The 21,112-nt window shown below is 62.4% G+C and overlaps 1 protein-coding gene across 1 annotated transcript; it reads right to left on the minus strand.

Annotated features, from left to right (window-relative positions):
• Positions 1-914: 914 nt before the first annotated feature.
• PTTG1IP (PTTG1 interacting protein) lies at positions 915-20,747 on the minus strand. The gene is made up of 6 exons (XM_058296344.2): positions 20,538-20,747; positions 13,379-13,431; positions 12,045-12,153; positions 7,539-7,710; positions 6,774-6,820; positions 915-2,599 (listed from the first exon to the last, which is right to left on the minus strand). The coding sequence occupies exons 1-6, from the start codon at positions 20,641-20,643 to the stop codon at positions 2,553-2,555; spliced, it is 534 nt and encodes a 177-aa protein (XP_058152327.1). The 5' UTR covers positions 20,644-20,747; the 3' UTR covers positions 915-2,552.
• Positions 20,748-21,112: the final 365 nt, after the last annotated feature.

Here is a 21,112-nt window from a genome sequence, read left to right on the forward strand (position 1 = left end):
TTAGGGTCAAGACCAGGCTCGGACTTGGGGGAGGGTGTGTATCCACTGAGTGGACCCGAGGGTGACTCTGCGTTCAGCTCTGTACATGGCTGAAAAGCCACCGGCTAGCTGCAGGAGCGGCCCGGCTGGAGGGATCCGGGGCGTTTCTCACTCTAGAGCTGAAGATGCGACTCCAAGGCGTTTCTACACACAAGGCACAAGTCTCGGAAGGGCCTTTGTTTTGCATTTCCGGGGCTGCCCTGTAGGACCTCAGGAGGGGCTGGGGCGAAAGCGGGAAAACTACACTGGCCTGCCAGAGTGTTTCATGCATCTTGCTTAGGTTTTTGTGCATTAGCTTATACCCACCCCATTACACAGAACAAATTTGGAGGGAAAAATCCTAAACCCCGTGACTGGGGACTGCACGACACTTTTTGGCTCTGCCAGGCTCTGGTTAAGCTGGCGCCCTCGGGCACTCGCCAGGGGCCAGGGACCCCGGCAGGGAGGGGTGCTGTGCCCGGGGGCGGCTGCGGGGTGGGCCCGGGGGAGGGGTGCCCGAGAGCCGCGCTCGCCACTCAGCCGACAGGCTCGGAGCCCACCTTCATCTAGAGGGTCTAGCTCCTGCGCCACCGGCCTGGCTCTCTAAGTCACCATGTTTATGCCACAACAGTCGGACGGGAGCAAGACAAAGAACGGTGAACAAGCAAGCAGTACCCCATTTTACTGGAAACCGGCTAACCGTTCAGGCATGCCAACCACCGCGGTTTTCCTTGAGGTTAGTTTTCTGGCAGCCCCCAGTACTTTTCCGGAACAAGGCTGACCCAGGCTTCCACATCACCTACGGGGATCAAGCGCACGACACCGACAGCAGCCTGCCCTTCCTGCAGCTCCACCACCTCGGCTCAAGGAAGTGAGAATACATACATACTACTGTATCAATACAAAGGTCATTAAAGTTTATTGAAAGTTTTCTTTTATGAATAAACAGCAGAATCAAAATTCGAAGGCTGCTATAAAGCATTCAGGAATGTATCACAACACTTTAAATTGCTTTCAAATGCCCAGGAAGTCGGAGTTCAGACCAAAGGACCTGTGAAGGGGGGCTTTCTTGGCGTGTGACTGTGTCGGGGTAGGCGCCCCCCAGGGCCGAGGCCTGGCTGTTGCCAGGTGAGTCGTGTCCCGGCCCTGCTGTGGCGTGAGTGAGCTCTATTTTATGCTTAAGGCCTTTTTTTTTTTTTGAGGTACAATGGACCCGAGCTTGGACCCGGGACCTCGTATGTGGGAAGCCGGCACTCAACCGCCGAGCCACAAGGGCGCCCGAGTTGGTTTGCTTGTTTTTAGGAGGCACTGGGAACCAAACCTGGGACTCCCACGTGGGAACAGGCGCTCGGCTGCTTGAGCCGCCTCCACTCTCCATTAAGGGCGTTTCTGCAAACAGCATGACCACAAGCGTGGGCCTGGAAGGCACCGACTCTTCTCTGTGCCTAAGAACCTGTTTTCCTAAAGCTAAATTGTGTTTTACTCAAAGCAACCTGGCAGCTGGGACGCCCGGGGACTGAGAAAAGGCTTTCGCAGGGACTGCTCGGCTCACCCGGCCCTGTGAGGTCTCCAGAAGGCACTTGTCTTGCTTTGAAGGAAAGGCACGTGTCCCCTTAGGGCAAGAGGAGTCCTGCTCTGGACTCAAGCGGCCAAGTCGGCAAGAAATCCTCAACACAGCCTGGCCAGAAATACAGCTCGACGCTGGGACACCGCGCGGGGCAGAACGCTGGCCAGCGCCGGCTGCAACGGAGCCTGTGACACACGGGGTGGGGGACTGGCCGGGGGGCCCCTCCCTCCTGGGGCCAGCCTGCCATCGCCGAGACCCCCGACAGGCAGGCCGAGGGGAGCGGGCCTCAGGGGTGCGGCTCAGCGCTCCGGCGCCCACGCTCGTCAGGGGGTCGGGAGGAAGGCGGCCGGCAGCCCCCAGCACAGTCCCCGGGGGTGGAAGGCTGCACTTATAATCCAAGTTTTGCTGAAGGCAAACCTGGATGGTCTGTTAAAGATACAAATTGAAAAATCAGCCAAGGATGCTGAACTTGTACACGGAAGTTTCGGGGTGACATCTTCTGGGTGGGGGACAAAACCCGAGAAGCATCCACAAGGCGAAAGGCGGGCAGAAGGCTTACAGTGCCGCTCCACCCCTGCCCGCGCTGCACACGGGCGTGCCCGCAGAGGCTGCGGCCTCACGGGCAGCAGGGACGTCCACCCCCGCGCAGGCCCAGCACGGCTTCCCCTCGCTGGCCCATGGAGCCTGGCAGAGGCCGGGGGCCGAGGGGGCCGAGGGGAAGGGCGGCGCGGCAGGACGTGGACGCCTCCTCGACAGGCAGCGATGGGTTTAATGCCTCACAGGATACTGCAGAAACGGGAGGGGCAAGAGCGGGGCCGTGCTCAGGCCAGCGCCCCAAACGCCGTCCAAGGGCCCAGCCCACAAACTCCAGGCCGGGGACAGCCCGGGCCACGCAGTCACTCTGGAGCTGCTCCGAGCACGGCACCCCCCGCCCGGAGCTCGGGCTGCCTGGCGCGGGCTGGGGGCTTCAGTTGTTCTCGAATCTGGCGTATGGGTTTTCTTCTTTAAACAGACCTGAAAACAAAACAAACTCGATGACGAATCTGCTCACACACGGAACCAGATTCAGGGATGCAACGTAAGGCAAGTACGTTCTCCGTGAGGAGCAGGCTCAAGAACTCTGCTCCACCTTTCTCACAAATCAAACCAAAATTTCACTTTAAAACCGAAATAAAATTTACCGGGAATGGTAATTCAGAGTTTCCAGGAAATAGACTTAGGGAGTCTTTGTAAGGGGAAACTGAGAAGTTTACAGCTGGTGTCTTTCCAGTTAGTATACAACGGGAGGAAAGCACCGTCTTACCTAAAATATCCTTAGAACTGAGGTTACAACCAGCACGGAGATGGTGTCACTTTTAACTCTCAGGACTGTTTTGTAACAGCTGTCAAGTGTGTTTAACCATGAGAATAAATCCGTTACCTCCCCAAAGGCTGGGGTTTTCTCTTCATGCTGCAGAAACAGAAATGTGCTCACACGCACACACTTGAGATCTCTGGACACTGCAAAGCGTCAACTTACTGCGGTTTTATTTTGGGGGTGGGAGTGGTAACGAGCAGAGGGAAGGGCAGAAGGAAACACCGTGGTCAGCACAGGCTGGGGGCTGTGGCCGAAGCCTGCCTGCCGTCAGCGGTCAGACAGCAGGCCACGAGGTCGTGCCCGACTGACCGAGCTCCCAGCTCTGCTTCTAGGTAAAGGTCAACGGGCGATCAGGCAAGGTCCCTAAAACCAAGAGCGGGGCTGCGTCGACACCCTGGGATTAGTCAGCTGACCAGAGCGAACACACCAGCCCCCCACCCTGCCGGGAGCTCCCTGCAAGTCTCCAGGGCTGAGGCTTCCCCAGCCCAGGCCCAAGGGCTTTCCTAGAAACCGCAGCACAGAGCTCTTGCCATCGGTGCCGCTACAGCCCGCTGAGCCGTGGGGGCAGCCACGCTCTGTCCCCCGACAGGAGACACTGGCTCCCGCGGAGGAGACCTGCAAACGACACAGGCGAGCGCCGGCTCCTGGCTGGGCAACGGGAGGGTGTTTGTTCGTAGGGTGCGTCTGTGTGTCGCTGAGCAGTGCGTCACAGAGCGGTGCGTCGCAGGGCGGCGCATCGCTGAGCGGTGGGTGTGAGCACCCATCTCGTCCAGAACTGACATTACTGTTAATCAAATGCCGAAAAACACCTGGGGAAGCAGCCCCGGGCCTCGCTCTGCGTGCCCAGCGCTCAGGAGCCAGGAGACTGGGGGGGGGCACGCTGGAGGGTCTCGGGCACCGGAGCTCCCCCGGAAGCCCGCTCACCACTTTGCCGACGGCACACACAGAATGGGGGAAGACCGAGGGGCGGGGATCCAGGGTTAGAAGGCCGGGGGGTCCGCTGGGGGGGGCTGAGGCCGGGCGCGGCACCCAGGAGGCTCGGGGCACCCGACACTTGGCCTTACAGGCAGGGGGGGCCCGGCCCGGCCCAGCTGGCACGGCAGCCACCTTCGTGGGAGCCGGGACACTTTCAGCATCATTTCCTCACACGCTTTCCGCTTCTTTCCCCTTTTTTTCTCCTTCTGGAACTCCCACGACACGTTATGTTGTTGCATTTTACCATTCAAACCGTGTGCACCTGCTCCATTTCCCCCACTCTTTTCTCTGTTCTTCCCTCTTCAATATCTGCTCTTCTGTCTTCTGCATCACTTATTCTTTTGAGCCTGATCTTGTCTGCCTCTAATATGGTTCTGCTGTTTTTTTAGGAAGTACTGGGGGTTGAACCTGGGACCTTGTACATGGGAGGCAGGCGCTCAACCACGGAGCCACATCCACTGCCCTCTAATGTGTTTTCTTTTCCCCAAGATTTATTTTATTTCCCCCCACCTTGCTGTCTGTGCATCTTCTTTTTAGAGGACACGGGGACCTGAACCCAGGGCTTCCCACGTGGGAGGGTGGCGCCCAATCACTTGAGCCACCTCTGCTCCCTTGAATGTGTTTTTTATCTCACCTGTCGTCTTTCCTTCCCATGAGCTCTTACTTTTCAGGTTTTCAAATTCCCCTCTGTGCTCGCTCAAGTGTCTTCTTAACGACCTTTCTCTCTTTAGCCACACTGTCGTTCAATTATTATTAACCTGATTTTAAAAATCTGCGTGCATCTTATGTTAGTTGTCTCAAATAATGTGTCTCTTCTGGGCCTTTGAGATATCCCTCTTCTTGGGCCACGACTTCCACTTTCTTAGTGGGCTTGGACTTTTTTGCTGAGGTCTAGGCGTCTGGTTAGGGTGCTGGGTTTACTCGGATGTTCAGTTTCTTTCTTAGGGATTTGGTGGCGGGAGGCTGTGTGTTCCTGCTGCTCTTTGATTCTGGGTTCAACCTGGATTGTTAGGACTGTCCCTGTCAGGTGCTCAAAACTGGGCTCTGGACCCAGGAATGAGATGCAGACTTGCTGCCCAGGGCCTTGGGAGCAGGCCCCGGAGGCTGGACAAGCCTCTTCCTTCTTCTAGTTTCCTCGCTGCACTTCCTCGGCCCGCCAGCAGGTGGCGCTGCCAGCGCTCAGTTCTGGGCCTGCTTGGCGTTTTCCTGGATCGGTGCATCGGTGAGAGGGAGGGTCCCGCCTGGGGGCCCGCCCCTCCGCAAAGGCTGCTCTCCAGCCTTCCCCGCAGCCGCCGCCCTTTTCCCGGTAGGAGGTGATTCCACTCCGCTGTGCCCTCACCAGTCCTGGTTAAGCGTTGGACTGGGGGGCGCGGATCAAGCAGTGGCGGCCGCCCCACCGAGGGGCTCCGGGGACCCGCACACCAGATCTGCCGGTCAGCAGCTGGGCCGGCTCGGGCTGCGTCCTCCTGGGCCCTGGGTCCCCGCCATTTCACGGCTGCCTGCTCCTGGGCAGGGGAGGGCGCTGGCGGCCGCGGCTTCTCCTTGGTTCTGCCATCCCTGCTCCTCCCTCTGCCCAGCTCTCCTCTGGGCGGCGTCCAGCCTTCCCCTGGCGTCCAAAACCCTAGAAGGTTCTTCTCCAGCACACGTCCGCCTGCCTCGAGCCACTCTTCTGGGAGAGGAGAGTCCCGGTGGTGACTTTGCGAGGCGGCCTCCTGAGCCCCGCTCTGCCCCGGCTGCGCCCCCGGGCAGGGCCCTAAAGACCGACACACGGCATTTCCTGACTGAGACAGGACCTGACGCCTGCGAACACTCATCAGGCTTCGCCTCTGGCCGTTGCCTGGCCCGTGGGGTCCTGCGAGCGTGCACAAGCCTCGCGGTGCCGTGGAGCTGGGCCCGGGGCACCTGGAGGTACCCGCAGAAGCCTGCGGGGCCAGGGCCGGAGGCCGAGGGGCGCACACGCTTTCCAGCGGCCAAGCAAGCCCTGAGTGTGGACCAGAAAACAAAGCAGGGCACGGCGTGGTGGACACCTGCACAGGAGGTGCCGCCCCGGCGGGAAATGCAGCATTTTCGCACAGCGGGGTGGCGCCGGATTCTGAGGCTTGGGGAGGGCAGCGGGTATTTCCACCATCCGAGCACAGGAGTGCCGACGCGGGACACTCGTTCGCTTGGGCTCCTTCGGAGCTGCCCCCCGTCTCTCCAAGTGAAAACCAAACAGTGCTGAACCTGCAGGGACTCGGTAGGTGGCGGCAAGGCCCAGCCAGGCCCGCGCCCTCACAGGGAAGGTCAGCGACACGCCCACGCCGGACGGGAGCAGAGCCCCGGGCAACGCCCGACGAGGGGATCCCCTGGCTCTGCAGTGACCAAGGCCACCCCGTTTTTTTTTTTTGAGGTACAGGGGACTGAACCCAGAACCTCGTGTGCGGAGCTGGCGCTCAACCACTTAGCCACATCGGTGCCCCGAGCTCGTTTCTGCGTTTGTTAGCTCCTCGTTTTTTGATTTTAGGAGGCACTGGGGACTCACCGTGCGACCTCCCGTGCGGGAAGCAGGTGCCTGAGCCCCCTCTGCTCCCCCACCCCCAGGTAAGGCACACGAGCTGAGAAGAGGAGCTGCCGGGCTGCTCGGGAGCTCGGGGACTCCGGAGCCGACGGGACGGTTTCAGGGAAAACTCGCTCCGTGAAGATGGGGAGGTAGCGATAAACACGGCCGAAGGCTTGTCCTCGAGCCAGCCGTGGTCTCTCCAACGAGGGGCCTGCGGAATCGCGGCCCGCTGCTTTTCGCCCCAGGACGGAAGCCCCACATCCCCCGCAGCCGGGCCGCCGGGCCCCGCCCCCAGCAGCAGCTCCGTCCGCTCTCACCGTATTTCTTTCTGATTTCGTCGTGTCTTGACTTCATCTCTGCTCTCCTAAAAAACAGAAAAATGCTGTTTAACACCAAACTCGGACAACTCCATGGCTCCAGACGCCCTTCCCTGCACGGTCACTCTGCGGACACCTTCGCTCCCGGGATGGGCCTCGGGCGCGCCTGTGGGGACAGGCAGGGACGGGCACGGCGTCTCCTGAGGCGTGCTCGCGTCCTGTCCCGTTAATTCTTTCAAATAGAAGCAGCTCAAGCGCCTGACGGGGATTTAGACTCTCTTTTCACATAAAGGAGACGAGCCGGCCGGTGGACGCTCACACCAGGTTCTGAGCGTGGTCAGGAAGCACGGCTGCTCCTGCTGAGTGGCCTGGGAGCCCGGCCAGCACCCCGGCAGCCGCCTCGCCCCACGAGGGACCTCCCGGCCGCTCCAGCCCCCGCAAGCGCTCGCTCACCAGGGACGCCCCGGCAGCTGGGGTGCAGGCAGGAGGCCCAGCCCCTCTGCCTGTGACCTGGACCCAGGGGGACCCCAATCCAGCCCAGCCTCTACAACCAGGCGCTGGGGGGGACCCCAATCCAACCTGGCCTCCAAAACCAGGCGCTGGGGGGGGACCCCAATCCAGCCTGGCCTCTACAACCAGGCGCTGGGGGGGGCCCCAATCCAGCCCCGCCTCTGAAGCCAGGAGCCGGGGGGAACCCCAATCCAGCCCCGCCTCTGAACACAGAGAGCCCGACCTATGGCCTTTCCTCCCGCCGGGCGGCCTCACCTCTCCTCCTGCCGCAGCCGCCGCTCCTCCCGCTCGCGCGCCGCCCGCTCGTCGCTCCTGTCGGGCTTCGGGCTCCTCCTCCGGCAGCAGCAGCAGCAGCAGCAGACGCCGACGCCGAGCAGCAGCATGCCCCCCACCACCGACATAGCGATGATCAGCGCCTCGAAGTTCACTGGAGACCCCAACGCGCCACATCAGCCACGGCCCTGCCGGGAGCCACTGTGGGCGGCGTGGCTGTGCCCACGGCGAATGACCCCAGAGGCTGCGCCGAGGCGCGCCCACACAGGGCTCCCGCTCAGGCCCCCACCGCCCTCCCGCCGTCACCTCTCCAGGTCGCCGAAGCCTGCCTGCCCCGCAGCGGCCGCCCCCTGCCCGGGCCCCCCAAGGACAGGGCTGTTCACCTGTCCACCCCGTCCAGGCCTGGCCCAGGGGCGGCCCAGGGAGGCACGAGAGACGGGGAGTAAACAAGACGGGGGACAAACGAAACGGGGGGGGGGGCTTGCCCCGCTGGAGGGATCAGAAGCCAGGGCCGGGCTTCGATCGGCTGTGCTGAGCCACCCTCTCCCCGAGGGCTGGTCTGTGGGTGCCGCAAGCTGCCTGGCGCTGCAGTGAGGGCGGGCGAGTCTCCCTCACGCCGCTGCAGAGCCGCCAGCCCTCTATGGACGCGGCTCCACGCAATCCAAAAGGGTCTCGGGACACAGTGGAGCAGGGCTCTATGTTTGGAAGTAAAAATGCTTCTGTCAAATGTCAACCGAGGGAAGCAGATGTGGCTCAAGCAACTGAGCTCCTGCCTACCATACAGGAGGTCCCAGGTTCGGTTCCCGGTGCCTCCTAAAAAAGACAGTGAGCTGGCTTGGCAAGCTGACACAAGATGATGCAAGAAGAGCCAGGAAAAAAACATGATGAGAGACGCCACACAGCAGGGAGTGGAGGTCCTGATGCCTCCGAAAGAAAACCAGCAAGACAGCAGGCCAATGCGACGGGCAGGCATGGCGAGCTGACGCAGCAAGGTCACACAAGAGACACAAAAAGAAATGATGAGTCACACAACAGAGCAGGGGGTGGAGGGGCTGAAGCGATCAGGCCGCTCCCTGCCACATCGAGGGTGCAGTTCACGGTGCCTCATAGAGAAACAAGGGAAACAGACACAGGAAGTGCAAACAACAAGGAGATAGGGAGAGACAAAATAATCTAGGAAAACAAAAAAGAAGAAAAAAAAGTCAACCCGGGTTATTTCTGGGTGATGGAATCATGGGAAATGTCTCCTCCCTGCTTTCCAGGTTTTAATAATAAACGTGCCACTTCACAGGGAGCAAAAGGCCAGCCCCGGCAGGAAGGAGGATGCTTCGGGCACACGGGGACCCCTGGTCCAAGGAGCAGAGCCAAGAGCGGGCGGGTCACTGCGAGGGCCCGTGCGGCAGGCGTGCAAGACGCCCTGGGCCGTGCCCGCGCTGGGCGGGGCTGGGGGTGCCCCGTGCTGCACCACCGCAGACACGATGCCCCCGGGCGGCGCCCCCAGCCGCCTGGAGATCACCCGTCGCCTCTGAGGCTGGTCCCACCTGCCCCCCTCCAGCAGGAGCCTGGAGGCGAGGCCAGGGGCCCCTGGGGCGCTCTGCTATGGCGCACCTGCGCCATCCACCAGCTCCATCCACCAGCATCGAGGCGGGAATCACCCTGGCCGCTTCCAAGCTTGCCCGGCCAAGGAGAGGGAGAGGAGCACGGCTGGCACCAAGGGGGCACTGAGGGGAGCACTTGGGGGGAGGAGCACGGCCGGCATAAGGGAGCACTGGGGGGTGCTGAGGGAGCACTGAGGGAGCGGAGCACAGCTGGCACTAAGGGAGCACTGGGGGGTGCTAAGGGAGCACTGAGGGAGCACTGAGGGAGAGGAGCACAGCTGGCACTAAGGGAGCACTGAAGAGAACACAACGGGGAGGAGCACGGCCAGCACCAAGGGAGCACCGTCAGCCCCAGAGCTGAGGCTAAGGCCGGTGCCAAGGAGTCACCCCCAGGCACGGTGAGAATGATGAAGGAGCCGCGGCCCAGGCTCTGCCAGACACAAACTCAACATCGATAAGCAAGACTCTAACGAGGGCAAAGGCTGACGGTCCCGTGAAAGATGGGTAGAGCGGGTTCCAGCAGAAGTCTGTGGGAGCAGAGGGGGCTCAAGCAGTTGAGCACCTGCCTCCCACACGGGAGGTCCGAGGCTCAGTTCCTGGTGCCTCCTACAAACAAAAAAAAAAAAAACAACGCAAAAAAATCTTGGGGAAGCCGATGTGGCTCAGTGGTTGAGCACCAGCTTCCTACACGCGAGGTACCAGGTTCAATCCCTGGCCCCAGTACCTAAAAAAAAAGAAATCTGTGTGCAGGAATGGGAAAGCCAGAGAAACAAGATAGTTGCAAAAACCTACCCTAGGGACTTGTTCCAGACTTCCCAGAGAACTCCTAAAATCACCCAGGAAAGATGAACCACCCAGCACTGACCAGGCACAAGACACAGACCAGCACTGGGAGGAGGCGCCACCACAGCCCTGCCGGCCGAGTGACCGCCCGTGTGGGCAGGGGCACAAGCTGCTGGGAGCCCGCGGCTCGGAGGGGCGGAGGCTGGGATGCCGCTCCTGGAAACCGTTTGGCAGGGCCGTGCCGCGCCCAGGCACGCCCTGCACCCAGCAATCCTTCCCCAGAACACGGCAGTGGGAGAGCCCCCAGGCGCCCAGAGGCCAGGGTGCCCAGAGCCGCTGGGCCGCGTGGAGCAGTGCCCGGCAGCGAGCGGGAACAGCCAGCCGACACCTGCGGCACGGGGGACCAGGTGTGACGCTGAGTGACGCGCGGGGGCAGCACCTGCTCTGCCTGCGAGGTCCACAACGGGCAACACGTGCCTCCGGTGACGGAGGGCCCACAGGACGGGCAGGAGGGGACCTCCTGGGGGCTGGGAACGGTCCTCACGGGGACCCGGGTGGGGGCGCAGTGACGCGTCCCTGCACGCGCTGTGCGTCTGGGCCACAGCCCTGCACGGCCCTGAGCAGAGCAGGCGCCACCTCTAAGTTGAGGACTTCCTAGTGGAGCCCGGGCTCCCCAGCCCAGGAGTCTCCGTGAACGAGGGCTCCCAGCAGGGGCTCTGGAGAAGACTGCCTCACGGGACGGCGCGGCGCAGGCCCAGGCCCAGGCAGGGCAGCAGGAAGCCACCGCCGGGCTCGGGGGGCCGACAGGCCTGGAATGAACTGTGCACACCCCACCCCCACTGACGCCCCCCAGCCCGCCCCACCCAGCCCGTGCCTCTCCCAGGACCAGGCTCCAGGGCTCCCCCCTCCCCTCCCACCTCCAAGTCTCCTGCGCTCGCCCTGCAGCCCACCCACCCGCCGCAGCGTGGCTCTGCCGTGCGCCTGTGCTCTTTGGCCACATCCACTGCCTCCTGGCTCGTGCCCTTCAGGCTGCGTAACCTACCTAGTGGACAGAAGCCCTCGTCAGGCCTCGCTGGGCCCCTGCGGGGTTGTCCACATTGCCTGCCAGTTCCGACCACCGAGCTTGGCCACGACACAGGTCCTTAGGATAAGCCTGCCAGCCTTCCCGCCAGAAGGGCGCCGACACTGCCCTGTCACCATGCTGGCGTGACGACGGCCAAGCGGGGCGGCTGCTCAACAGTTAGGGGGTACCTGAGCGCATCCCTCTGGCTCCGCGAGGGGCCCCGTGGGGTCTGAGACGCTTGTGCAGACAGCAGGTCCTACGAGCGAGGAGCCTGGCTCCACTGTGCGGGACCCAGCGGTCCACTGCCTGCAGCCGTCACAGTCACGCTACCATTCAAGAGCCCAGGGACGACCTAACGTCCTGGAAACCTAAAAACGCCAGGCACGGAGTAGCCCGTTCCAACAAGCACCGATACCCGAGGAGCCTGGTACAGAACGTGCACCATTTAGTGCTTCAACGCCGACTTCCGGCTCCGTGGCTCCGTGGCAGGCACTGGGTAAAGGAGCTGTAACTGCCACGATGCCCTCCACGTCAGAGCCGTGCTGTTCAGAGTGAGACGGCGCGGCCACGGTCAACAGCCGAGCTCGCAGCGCTCAGCCTCTCTGAAAGCAGGGTCGTGGCGAGTCCTGACGGCACAGGGCCGCGCCACCTGCGGCACACCTGGAGAGGGACGCTGCAGCCAGGCCTTGGGGGACGGGCGTGGGCAAACCCTGAGCCTGGACGAAGCCCCTCAGGGAGGAGGGGCCCCCACGCCGGGCGCCGGGCATGCCGCCAGCACGTGCTGCGCTGGGGCACCCAGGGGCTGCTTGAGCTCGCACCCGCCCCGGCCCCCAGGGTGTGGACAGAATCGGGGTCCGGGGCCGAGGCTGCGGCCTTGTGGACGCTCCCATGGACCCCCCGGCCCCCAGACCCCGCGCGCCTGCCCCAGCGTCCTGAGGTGTGCTGGGCCACCACAGGCTCAGAGCGCTTCCGGCCGCTCTGCTCCCAGAGCACGTGTTCCTGGAAAGGCCCGGTTTTGTGAGAAGCCGAGCCCGGGAGACTTACCCCAGCAGACGCCCCAGCGCGCGGCGCTCAGCGTGCAGAGGGAGCTGGGGGGCAGGATCCTCCTGACGGGGTACTCCAGGCACGCCCTGTCCGTGCTGCACCAGAGGCACTGTGGGAGGAGGTCGGCCGTCAGGGACGGCGCGGGCCAGGGCCGCGGCCGGGCTGCGTCTCTAGCACCGCCCCTCCTGTCACCCGCCTGGTCACGCCCGCCGCGGCATCTGCACGCTGACAGGCCTTCGTGTGCTCGGCTGGCGGCTCCTGCGCACACGGCGCTGGGGGCGCGTTCCCGTGGCCGGGCCAGCCCTGCTCCAGCCAGGCACTTGCCCCTCGGTTCTCCTGACTTCAAACCCACACCAGGGAAGGGAAAGCGCAGGCCGTGTAGGCTAAAGCACCTCATTAAAGCTGACTGCAAGTGCGGGGAGGCCTTTCCAGAACCCGAAGGACAAAGGCCCCCACCGGCCGCCTGCACGGGCCCTCGGCGCCGACTGCGCGGCAGGCGCTCCAGGTGCCCTGGGCCAAGAGCCCTGGGGGGGCAGGCCGCGGGGGGGCACCAGAGGGCACGAGCTGCTCAGCGACGCTTGACGAGACGCGTCGTGGCCACCAAGTTCCTGCTCCAAAGGACGCTCACGCCCTGCGTCCCAGGATCCCCGGGAGTGGCCCCGACGAGGCTCCACTGAGCTGGGTGCTGAGGACCAGTGCCGGCGCCCAGAGCGGCCCCCGCCCCCCCAGGCCAGCGGCGAGGGTCCCGACTCCGCCCCTCACTGGTGAGCTCCGCGGGGCCACGCACAGGAGGGCCGTGCACCCCTCTCCTTGGAGCCCCCTCCCCCGTGAAGAGCGAGCCGGCAGCCCCCGACGGCCGAGGGCACGCGGGACCCGCAGCCCCAGCACTCGGCCGAGGGCTAGGGAATCCTCCGCTCCTCCAGGGGGCCTCGTAGGGAAGGGGCCACCTGGGGGGGCCGAGGGGTGCTCCACGTGCGAAGGGGCACTTGCCACAGGGCTCTGTGCCCACCGGTGAAACGGACCCAGCCCTGCCCCGACGGGCCCGCAAGGCCGGCGACCCTGGCACGGCAGCAGGAAGGAGCTGCCCGGACCCCCGGTCTGTGGCCTGCCCTCTGCGCCGCCCCCGCCCAACGCCAGCCTCCCGCCCCGCCCGGGAGAGAGGGCTGTGCTGGCAGCGCCTGGGGTGCCCGCGGTTCCCAAGGAAGTCGAGGAAGGCCCAGCCGAGGCTCGGTGAGGCAGCGCTCCCCACCCCGGGAGCAGGCCGCCCGGGCACGGTGCCCTCCTGGGGTCAGGGCAGCACTGCGTCAGGTGCACGGCGGTCGGGGGCTACTTACGGAGACGTTCTTCAGGCACTCCTCACAGGTTCTGTTCGTGTTCTGAGAACAAGCTGTGGGAAAGAACAGGCAGAGCTCTGGGAACCACGCGGCGCCAAGGCGCGCTCGGGAGGAGGAAGGGCTCGTGGCCAGCGAGCCGGCGCCTGGGCTGAGGCTGCCGCCTCCTGCGCGGCTCCGGGAAGGAGCTCCAGGCGCCCGAGCCCACAGGGGACGCGGGGAGCCCCGCAGCGCTCCCAGCCTCCAGGGAGCGCCTGGGGGGAGGCTCGGGACACGGGAGCCGCAGGCTGGAAGCTCCCAGCGCGCCCATGGGCGGCGTCCAGCGGCGCGGTGGGACCAGTGGCAGTTCCCAGAGGCGCCAGCATTTCCAGGAGCCCCAGCTCCGCTCACACCCCAGGGAGAAGCACGCGATCCCCTCCTGCCACCGCTGCTGCAGGAGGGGCAGCCCCAGGCAGCCCAGAGCTCCAGAATGCAAGCGGACAGGGGTGAAGGGTGCAGGTGCAAAACCAGCTCCCAGCACGCCACCTGGCAGCTGCCACTGGCCGCCCTGCCAGCCCCGCACACGCGCGCGCAGCCCTCCACACACGCGCGCAGCCCTCCACACACGTGCGCAGCCCTCCGCGCAGCAGCCACACCCGACCACCCTGGATGGCTCCACCACAGGCGGTTCCAGAACAGGCACCGCCTACCTGTGGTGGGGCAGGGGGCAGGAGGGGAAGGAACGCAGGAGCGGGAGGGACCTGGGGGACCCTCCTAGAGAGGCTGACGCCCGGGGCCCAGGAATCTGGGCTGCATGGGGCGGGGGGCGGGGGGGTGGGGTAATGTGCAAGCAGCACGGTTGTTCAAAAGAGAAAGCAGCACGAGGCCTGGACCGAGCCAGTAGCCGCGTGGGCAGGTGCGCTGCTGAGAGCGCGGGGCCCTGGGGGGGTGTGGGGCAGCAGGGGTGGGCCCCTGGGGGCCAGAGCAGACTCCCCAACCCCAGGCTCAGTCCCGGCTCCGGCTGGCGAGCGGCCCTGGAGCGGCCGGCTACTTGGCACCCAGGCTTGTTCCCAGGCTCTGCGTCCACAGAAAGGGACCCGGCCCCCCAGAGAGGCGGCCAACAGCCTGCCGGGCCAAACCTGGGGCAGACGGCCACCTGGGGGGCAGCTGACCGCAGGAGGCTGTGCTCACTGCCCTCTGGTTCCTCGAGATCACCCTGGGGCCGAGGGAGGCAGCCAGCGTTGAGGGTTGCGGCGCCCGGAGGCGGCGGGCACCTGCGGCCCTGGCCCGAGGCTCCGGGAAGCGTTCCCAAGTGCAGAGCCGGGTGGGCGGCACTGCAGGAAGCCCCCTCTCGCTCCTTCCAAGTGCCCACGAGGGCTCCCCTCACCCGCCCTCCTGTGCGGCCTCGCAGGCCACGGGAGACGGCCGAGGGCCCCGGACGGGGACCCCCTTCTACGTACGGCCTTGTCGAGGCTGGTCTTGTGCGGCCTAAGAGAACGAGGCTCCGAGGCACATGGGGGACTCGCTGCAGGAGGCCTGGGCGCCCAGGCCAGCAACCGCCAGACACCCCAGCCCCCGTGGCCAGGGGCCGGGCAGGCTTCCAGGACAAGGGGACACGCCGACGTCTAGCAGTCCTCACCGAGACAAAGCCAAGGGCGGGGAGGCGGGTCGTGCGGCCCCCAGAGCAGGGGGAGGCACAGGCCGCCTGCCGCGCCAACGGCAGCCTGCGCAGCCCTCCAAGGGGCTGCCAGCGCTCACCCCCGTGTGCTCGACACCGAGAGAGTAGACGCCTGCACGCTCCTCCAGCCTCCGCCCACGGGGTGTCCCCGAGATCCGGGGCAAAGCCTTCACCTGAGAGGCTACTTTTCTATGGTTTCTATGGTTAGAGAGCTTTGTTATGTCTACTTTGGAAATTAAATAAAAAGAAAAAAAAATACAGACACAGAAGAACGCACAGCGAATGGACACAGAAAGCAGACAGCAAGCAAAAAGCTGCTGGGGGGGAATAAAGAAAAAAGGCAAAAAAAGAAAAAAAGTTTTTTTTGTTACAATACACTAAACTGTGACCCCTTTGAGCTCAGGCCTGAATATTCAGGTGAGTCAATTAATTCAGTAAGTATGAAGGCCATGTTTGTAGAGACACACTTAAAAAATAAGGAAACATCTGGCTTACTAGAGTATTTATTCTGGGTGCAGTTTTTCTCTTTAGTTTGGGGCTTCCTGCCCTTTCTCCCTTGCTGGTTGTGCAGTAGGACCCAAGCATGTAGTTGGTGCTGTAAGTCAACTTACAGGTTCAAGCTGCCCTCACTGCCCCAGGGACCAATGAGGCTTCTCACAACTTTCTCATTTGCCAGGAGCAGGGACAAAGTCACAGCTGGGTGCAATAATCCACTTGCAGGCCTACACCGTATTTGCCCAAAGAGACTGATGAAGCTTCACATCCCTTTCTCCCCTGCCTGGGGCAGGGATGGAGCTGCAGGTGTGGGCAGCAATCTGTGCAGTGTGGGTCCAAGATGACCGCAGTTGCCCGGGTAGACTTACAGTTATGCAGTCTGTGTCAGCCAAAGGTCCCTGCAGTTAGCTGGATGGGCTGGTGCAGGGCCCCCCAGCCTCCTCCCTGCCAGAGGTGGGGCTAGCCTAGTCCAGGGCTGCAGGCTGGTCTGGGTGAAAGAAACTGGGTCCTACCATCACTGTGATTTTCAAATAGCCGTGCTGCCCCTCATGCTGGGGACAGAGTCAAAATGGCGGCTGCCGGCCTCTTTCCGGCTCGGGCAGATTCACACCCCAGCTGTTCCTAGGGTTATATCTTAGCCAGTTAAGTCCACCAATCAGTAGCCAAAATTGGAGGTTGTCTCTTCCTCCCATTTTTGGGAAATGGAGCTTCCAATTCTGGCCACAGAAAAGCTCCTGGGGCGGCTCATACCACCAGAGTAGGATGATCACCAGCCTGCATGGTTTGGCCGGAGAGGCTGGCACAGATCCCCTGGCACAGATCCCCCCAGCTCCCTCCCTGCCAGAGGCATGGCTGGGGCCTAGGCTAGAGCTGCATCTGATCTGGATGGAGAGAAGCCGGTCCCCACCAGCACTGGGATTTTCAGCATGCGCTGCTTCCCCTCGTGCCAGGCGCGGAGTTAAGATGGCGGGTCCCCGCCTCTTTCTGACCTGGACAGGCTCAAACTTTAGCTCTTCTCAGGTTATACTGTAGCCCGCTGAATTTACCCATCAGAGCTGAAGTTGGTGCCTACCATCTCTTCTTCCCCCGTTTTTGGGGAAGTGGAGCTTTCAATTCCAGCTGCAGAACAGCGCCCAAGGCGGCTTGTGCCTCCAGCAGAGGATGGGCACCGGCCTCCGGGGCATGGAGCCTCTACTTCTGAATCTTCTCTGCAGGTGAGCAGTCTCCTCCTTGCATTACTTCAAGGATGTTGCAGGATGCTCTTCTGGCCTCTGGAACCCCCAAAGAGGTGCTTTAGCAGCTCCAGAGAGCTCTGGGTGGTACTAACTGCCCTGTAGTGGGAGCTGCCATCTTGCTGGTTGTCTTATTATGTCTTTATGACCATATAGAAGGTCCAGGGTTCAATGCCAGGGCCTCCTGGTGAAGGGAGGCTGGCCCGCGTGCCAAGCTGGCCCACATGGAGTGCTGGCCTACAGAGTACTGCCCCGTACTGGAATGCTGGCCCATATGGAGAGCTAGCACAGCAAGATGGTGCAACAAAAAGAGACACAGAGAAGAGGTAATAAGAGATGCAGCAGACCAGGGAGCTGAGGTGGCACAAGAGAATGATCGCCTCTTTCCCACTCCAGAAGGGCCCAGGATCGGTTCCTGGAGCTGCCCAATGAGAACACAAGCAGGCACAGAAGAACACACAGGGAATGGACACAAAGAGCAGACAACAGGGGTGGGGGGGTGGGGAGAAATAAATAAATAAAATCTTTAAAAAAAAAGTATGTACCAGAGCAGCCACTGGAAAAGTTTATCAGTTCTTAAAAAGCTAAACACATGACCAGGTATGTCTATGTAAACACTCAAAAGAACTGAGAGCAGGGACTTGGGCAGGTGTCTTCTCAGCAGTGTCCACAGCAGCATGTTCACAAAGGTGTCCATGAGGACAGGAAGGGACAAATGCAATGTGGTCTACCCATACAGTGGAATATTACGCAGCCAGTGAAAGGATGTTCTGATACAAGTGACAGCACGGATGAACCGCAAAGAAATCATGTTGAGTCAAGTGAGCCTGACACAAAAGACAAATATCGTACGAGCTCACAGTGATGGTCAGGCTCACGTGTCAGCTCGGCCAGGTAATTGCGCCCAGTTTCTGGTCAAGCAAGCACTGGGCTAATTGTAATACAAGGGCATTTATGGACTTTAGTCACCAGTGACTTTACTGCATGGATGGCTGATTGCGTCTACATCAACCAGGGAGATTGCCATCAGCAAGGAGAGACGCGTCACCCAATCAGCTGAATGCCTTGAAAGGGGAAGTGATTCCAGCATTCAGAGAATTTCCCAGCTTGTCTTTGGACAGCCACCGTCTCCTGGAAACTCATCGAGGACCTTCCCTGGACTTTCATTGGAGCCCCTGGCTGCAGCTGCCTGCGGAACCTGGACTTGTGCCTCCCCACGGTCACGTGAGACTCATAAAATCACATACTAATGACAGATAACTCTGTTGATTCTGTTCCCTAGAGAACCTAATACACTCACCTATACAAAATTAACTATAATACACAGCTTCATAGAAATGGAAAGTAACTGCAGGATAGGGGGGTGGGAGAGGAGGACTGGGGGGTTAATGCCTACTGGGTGACGGAGAGTTCTGGTAATGGATGTTGGGGGCGTGGCACAACATTGTGAATGTGTGCTTGGGAGGGGTCAGGACGGGAAAGTTTATGTTTATATATGTTTTTTTTCCCATTTCTTACTTTTGTTTACATACTTTCTACCATTTTAAAAAGACAGAGAATGACTACAGTGACCCAGACAATTCAATGCAATCCATGGTCCTGGACTGGACCCAAAAACAGAGGACAAAAGGCCCAAAAGGACGTGACTGTGACATTTGCAAAACCGGGAATGTAAACCATAAGCGCTCTATCAATATCACATTTCACGAACTTGGTCACTGCCCTTCAGGCAGTTACGTAAGTGAACGGCGCTGTTGTTGGGAGATGCAGGTGAAGGTCAAGGAGCATGGTGTGTGCAGCTACACTCGTGTGCAGGATACAGACGGACAGAGACAGGCAAGGACGCACGGGCGGGCAGAACGACATGGCACATGGCAAAAGCTGGTGGATCGTGGCATCTGGGGAGTGGTTATGTCAGCCTTCTCTGTATGAGTTTTGCATTATTTTGCAACTTTCCTGTAAGCTTTCAACTGCTAAGAAACATCCTGTAGAAACGGACCATGTACACATGTAACAACGCGGTGGGGGGCCGTGTGACAGGGCGGGCAGGAGCCACAGGTGGTCCGGACCTCAGGCCTCGGGTCCTGCTGGAGGACAAGCCTGAGGCCCACCCAGCCCGAGGGGCCGGTGGTCTCAGCCCCGGGGGTCCAGGCTCCGCCAAGCCCGGTCCGCCTCTAGCTCAGCAAAGCAGCTCTTCTCTTTCTGCCCTTGCCGACGACTTCTTGCAGGGCAGGACTGTTTGAGCCTGTTCTTATCTAACTGCCAAACGGCCTCAGGAGGTGGCCAGGCTGGCCATCCTGGAGAGCCCTGGGCAGGGAGCTTCCGGTCCATGCAGAGTTCTGAGGACAAACTTGGAGAGCAGACCTTTTTTTTTTTTTCAGAGCAGCGATGATTTACAGAAAAATCATGCAGAAAGCACACACCTCCCATACCCCCTCATACAGCTTACTTACCCTATTACTGACATTTTGCATTAGCGAGGAGGCTTTGATACAACGGTGAAACAACGTTGGTGTAATTATACCCTTAACTGCAGCCCCTGCTTTCCCCCGGTGAGCGCAGAAGGGCTGTCCGCCCAAGGCGTCAGGGCTCACACAAGAAGCGCTTTATCGTGGCTTCTGCGAGTCTGCTCACATGACTGGACTGGGCGTGCCAGCAAAACCGCCCCCAGTGGCCAGCCCGGCCGGGAAATGGACGCCCTCTGTTCTTGACCCTGCCTCGGGACTCTGAGGCCTGCGGGGGCTGAAGTGCCCACCAGTGGGCTGGGCGCTGGGCGCTGAAGCAAAACCGTGATGCCAGGGGTTCAGCTGGAAAGCAGTTCTCGGGGGCACAGCCTGCTCCTCGCTGAGTCCAGCTGGGGCTGCGGAGCTTGTGTCCCACCCCAGGGGTCACCTCTCAGTCCCATTCCCGCCCCCCCCCCCCGCCGCTGTCTGCTCCCAGAGTTCCCGTGAGGGTGGGCTCTTGCTCTCCTGGTCTCATGCCCTTCCCTCCCCATTCAGCCCCCAGTCCCCACAGGAAGCCACCGTCCAGCAAAGCTCAACTCTTCCTGTTTTCAAATGCTTTGGGCCTTAGGTCATGCAGTGTCCATGCCAAGTCACCCCTGCTCCCCAACTGTGTTTCCTGGCCCGTCCTCCGGACCTCAGCTCCCCAAGAACAGGAGCTGGGAGTGTCTGTGGGTCTCGGCTGCCACGCTGGACACAGGGTCAGGTGGTCCACAGAGGAGCGGGAGGGAGCCGGAAGCCTGCGGGGCACAGGCAGACACCCAGCCGCTGGTGTGGAGTGAGGCGCCAAGCATCCCTCGGGATAAAACGCTCTGTCCTGCCCTAGCTTGGGGCAGGAGATGACCCAGGGGCCCACTGCGGGACCTTTCGAGGTGCCTGGAACAGCCCGCCCCCCCACCCGCCGTGTCCTTCCCGATTCTCAAACCCACGCTCGCACGTTAAAGGGGGGGCCTGCCAGGCACCCCGTGGGGCAGAGGCCACCACGGCCGGTGTGCGCTCGGCCCGGCCCTGGCGGCCACGGGGACGGGGCGGATCAGCTTACAAGGTCCGCGCCAGCCCACGAAGGCCAGGCCGCCCCCTCCCCAGCCCTGCCGCGCGGAAATGCCCCCCGAGGCCCTGCCCGCGCCCCTCGGCCGCTACCCCACTCGGCGGAGCACGGTCGGCGCGGAGGGGCGTGGAGGGGCGCGGGTGGGGGGTCAGCGACGCAGCCGCTGGGGAGGGCGGCGAGACCCCCAGCCGGCCCGGGGAACCCCGCCCCCGCGGCCCGGCGCCCTCACCTGTTCCCGGCGGCTGCTGCGCCGCGGCCGCGGGGACGAGCAGCAGGAGCAGCGCGGCGCCGCCCAGGAGCAGCCGCCAGCGCGGGCCGGCCTCGCCGGGAGCCATGGCGCGGTGGGTCGGTGGTCACCCACACTCGAGGCAGCACGTCCGAACCGCGACGCCAACGGCGACCGTCTGGGACCCGACGGCGGCGGCGCCGGAAGCGGGGCGGGGTTTGGCCTCGCGCAGTGCGCAGCCGCGGGGCGAGCCCCGCCCCCTGCGGCTCCATGCGCCTGCGCGTCTTGGCTCCGGTGCGACCGAGAGCGCCTGCGCGCCTCTGGAGCGCTGTGGTTGTCTGCGCCTGCGCGGCTCAGGCTGCTGAGGCTCTCTGCGCTTGCGCGGCCTGGTGGGGCACTGGTCCGGTGTGCGGATGCGGAGTGCCGCGGGATATGGAGAGGGAGTTTCTAGGTGGAGGAGCGAGCCGTGACCTTTAACCTGAAGTGGTGGAGGGGTCCGAATCTTCCCCTCTGGGTTGAAGGCACCGCCTGCTCTCTCTGGCGGTGCAGAGAACAACGCTTCCCTCGCGGACCCCCTC

The sequence above is a fragment of the Dasypus novemcinctus genome, chromosome 4, assembly GCF_030445035.2.
Source record: "Dasypus novemcinctus isolate mDasNov1 chromosome 4, mDasNov1.1.hap2, whole genome shotgun sequence".
NCBI lineage: Eukaryota > Metazoa > Chordata > Mammalia > Cingulata > Dasypodidae > Dasypus > Dasypus novemcinctus.

Excerpts from the sequence above, each read along its gene's own strand:
- PTTG1IP (XM_058296344.2), bottom strand. The coding sequence starts at position 20,643 with ATGGCTCCCGGCGAGGCCGGCCCGCGCTGGCGGCTGCTCCTGGGCGGC. Across the intron at positions 7,711-12,044 it reads GCGCTGGGGCGTCTGCTGGG|TGAACTTCGAGGCGCTGATC; the intron begins GTAAGTCTCCCG and ends TGGGGTCTCCAG. Across the intron at positions 2,600-6,773 it reads CGAAATCAGAAAGAAATACG|GTCTGTTTAAAGAAGAAAAC; the intron begins GTGAGAGCGGAC and ends TTTTGTTTTCAG.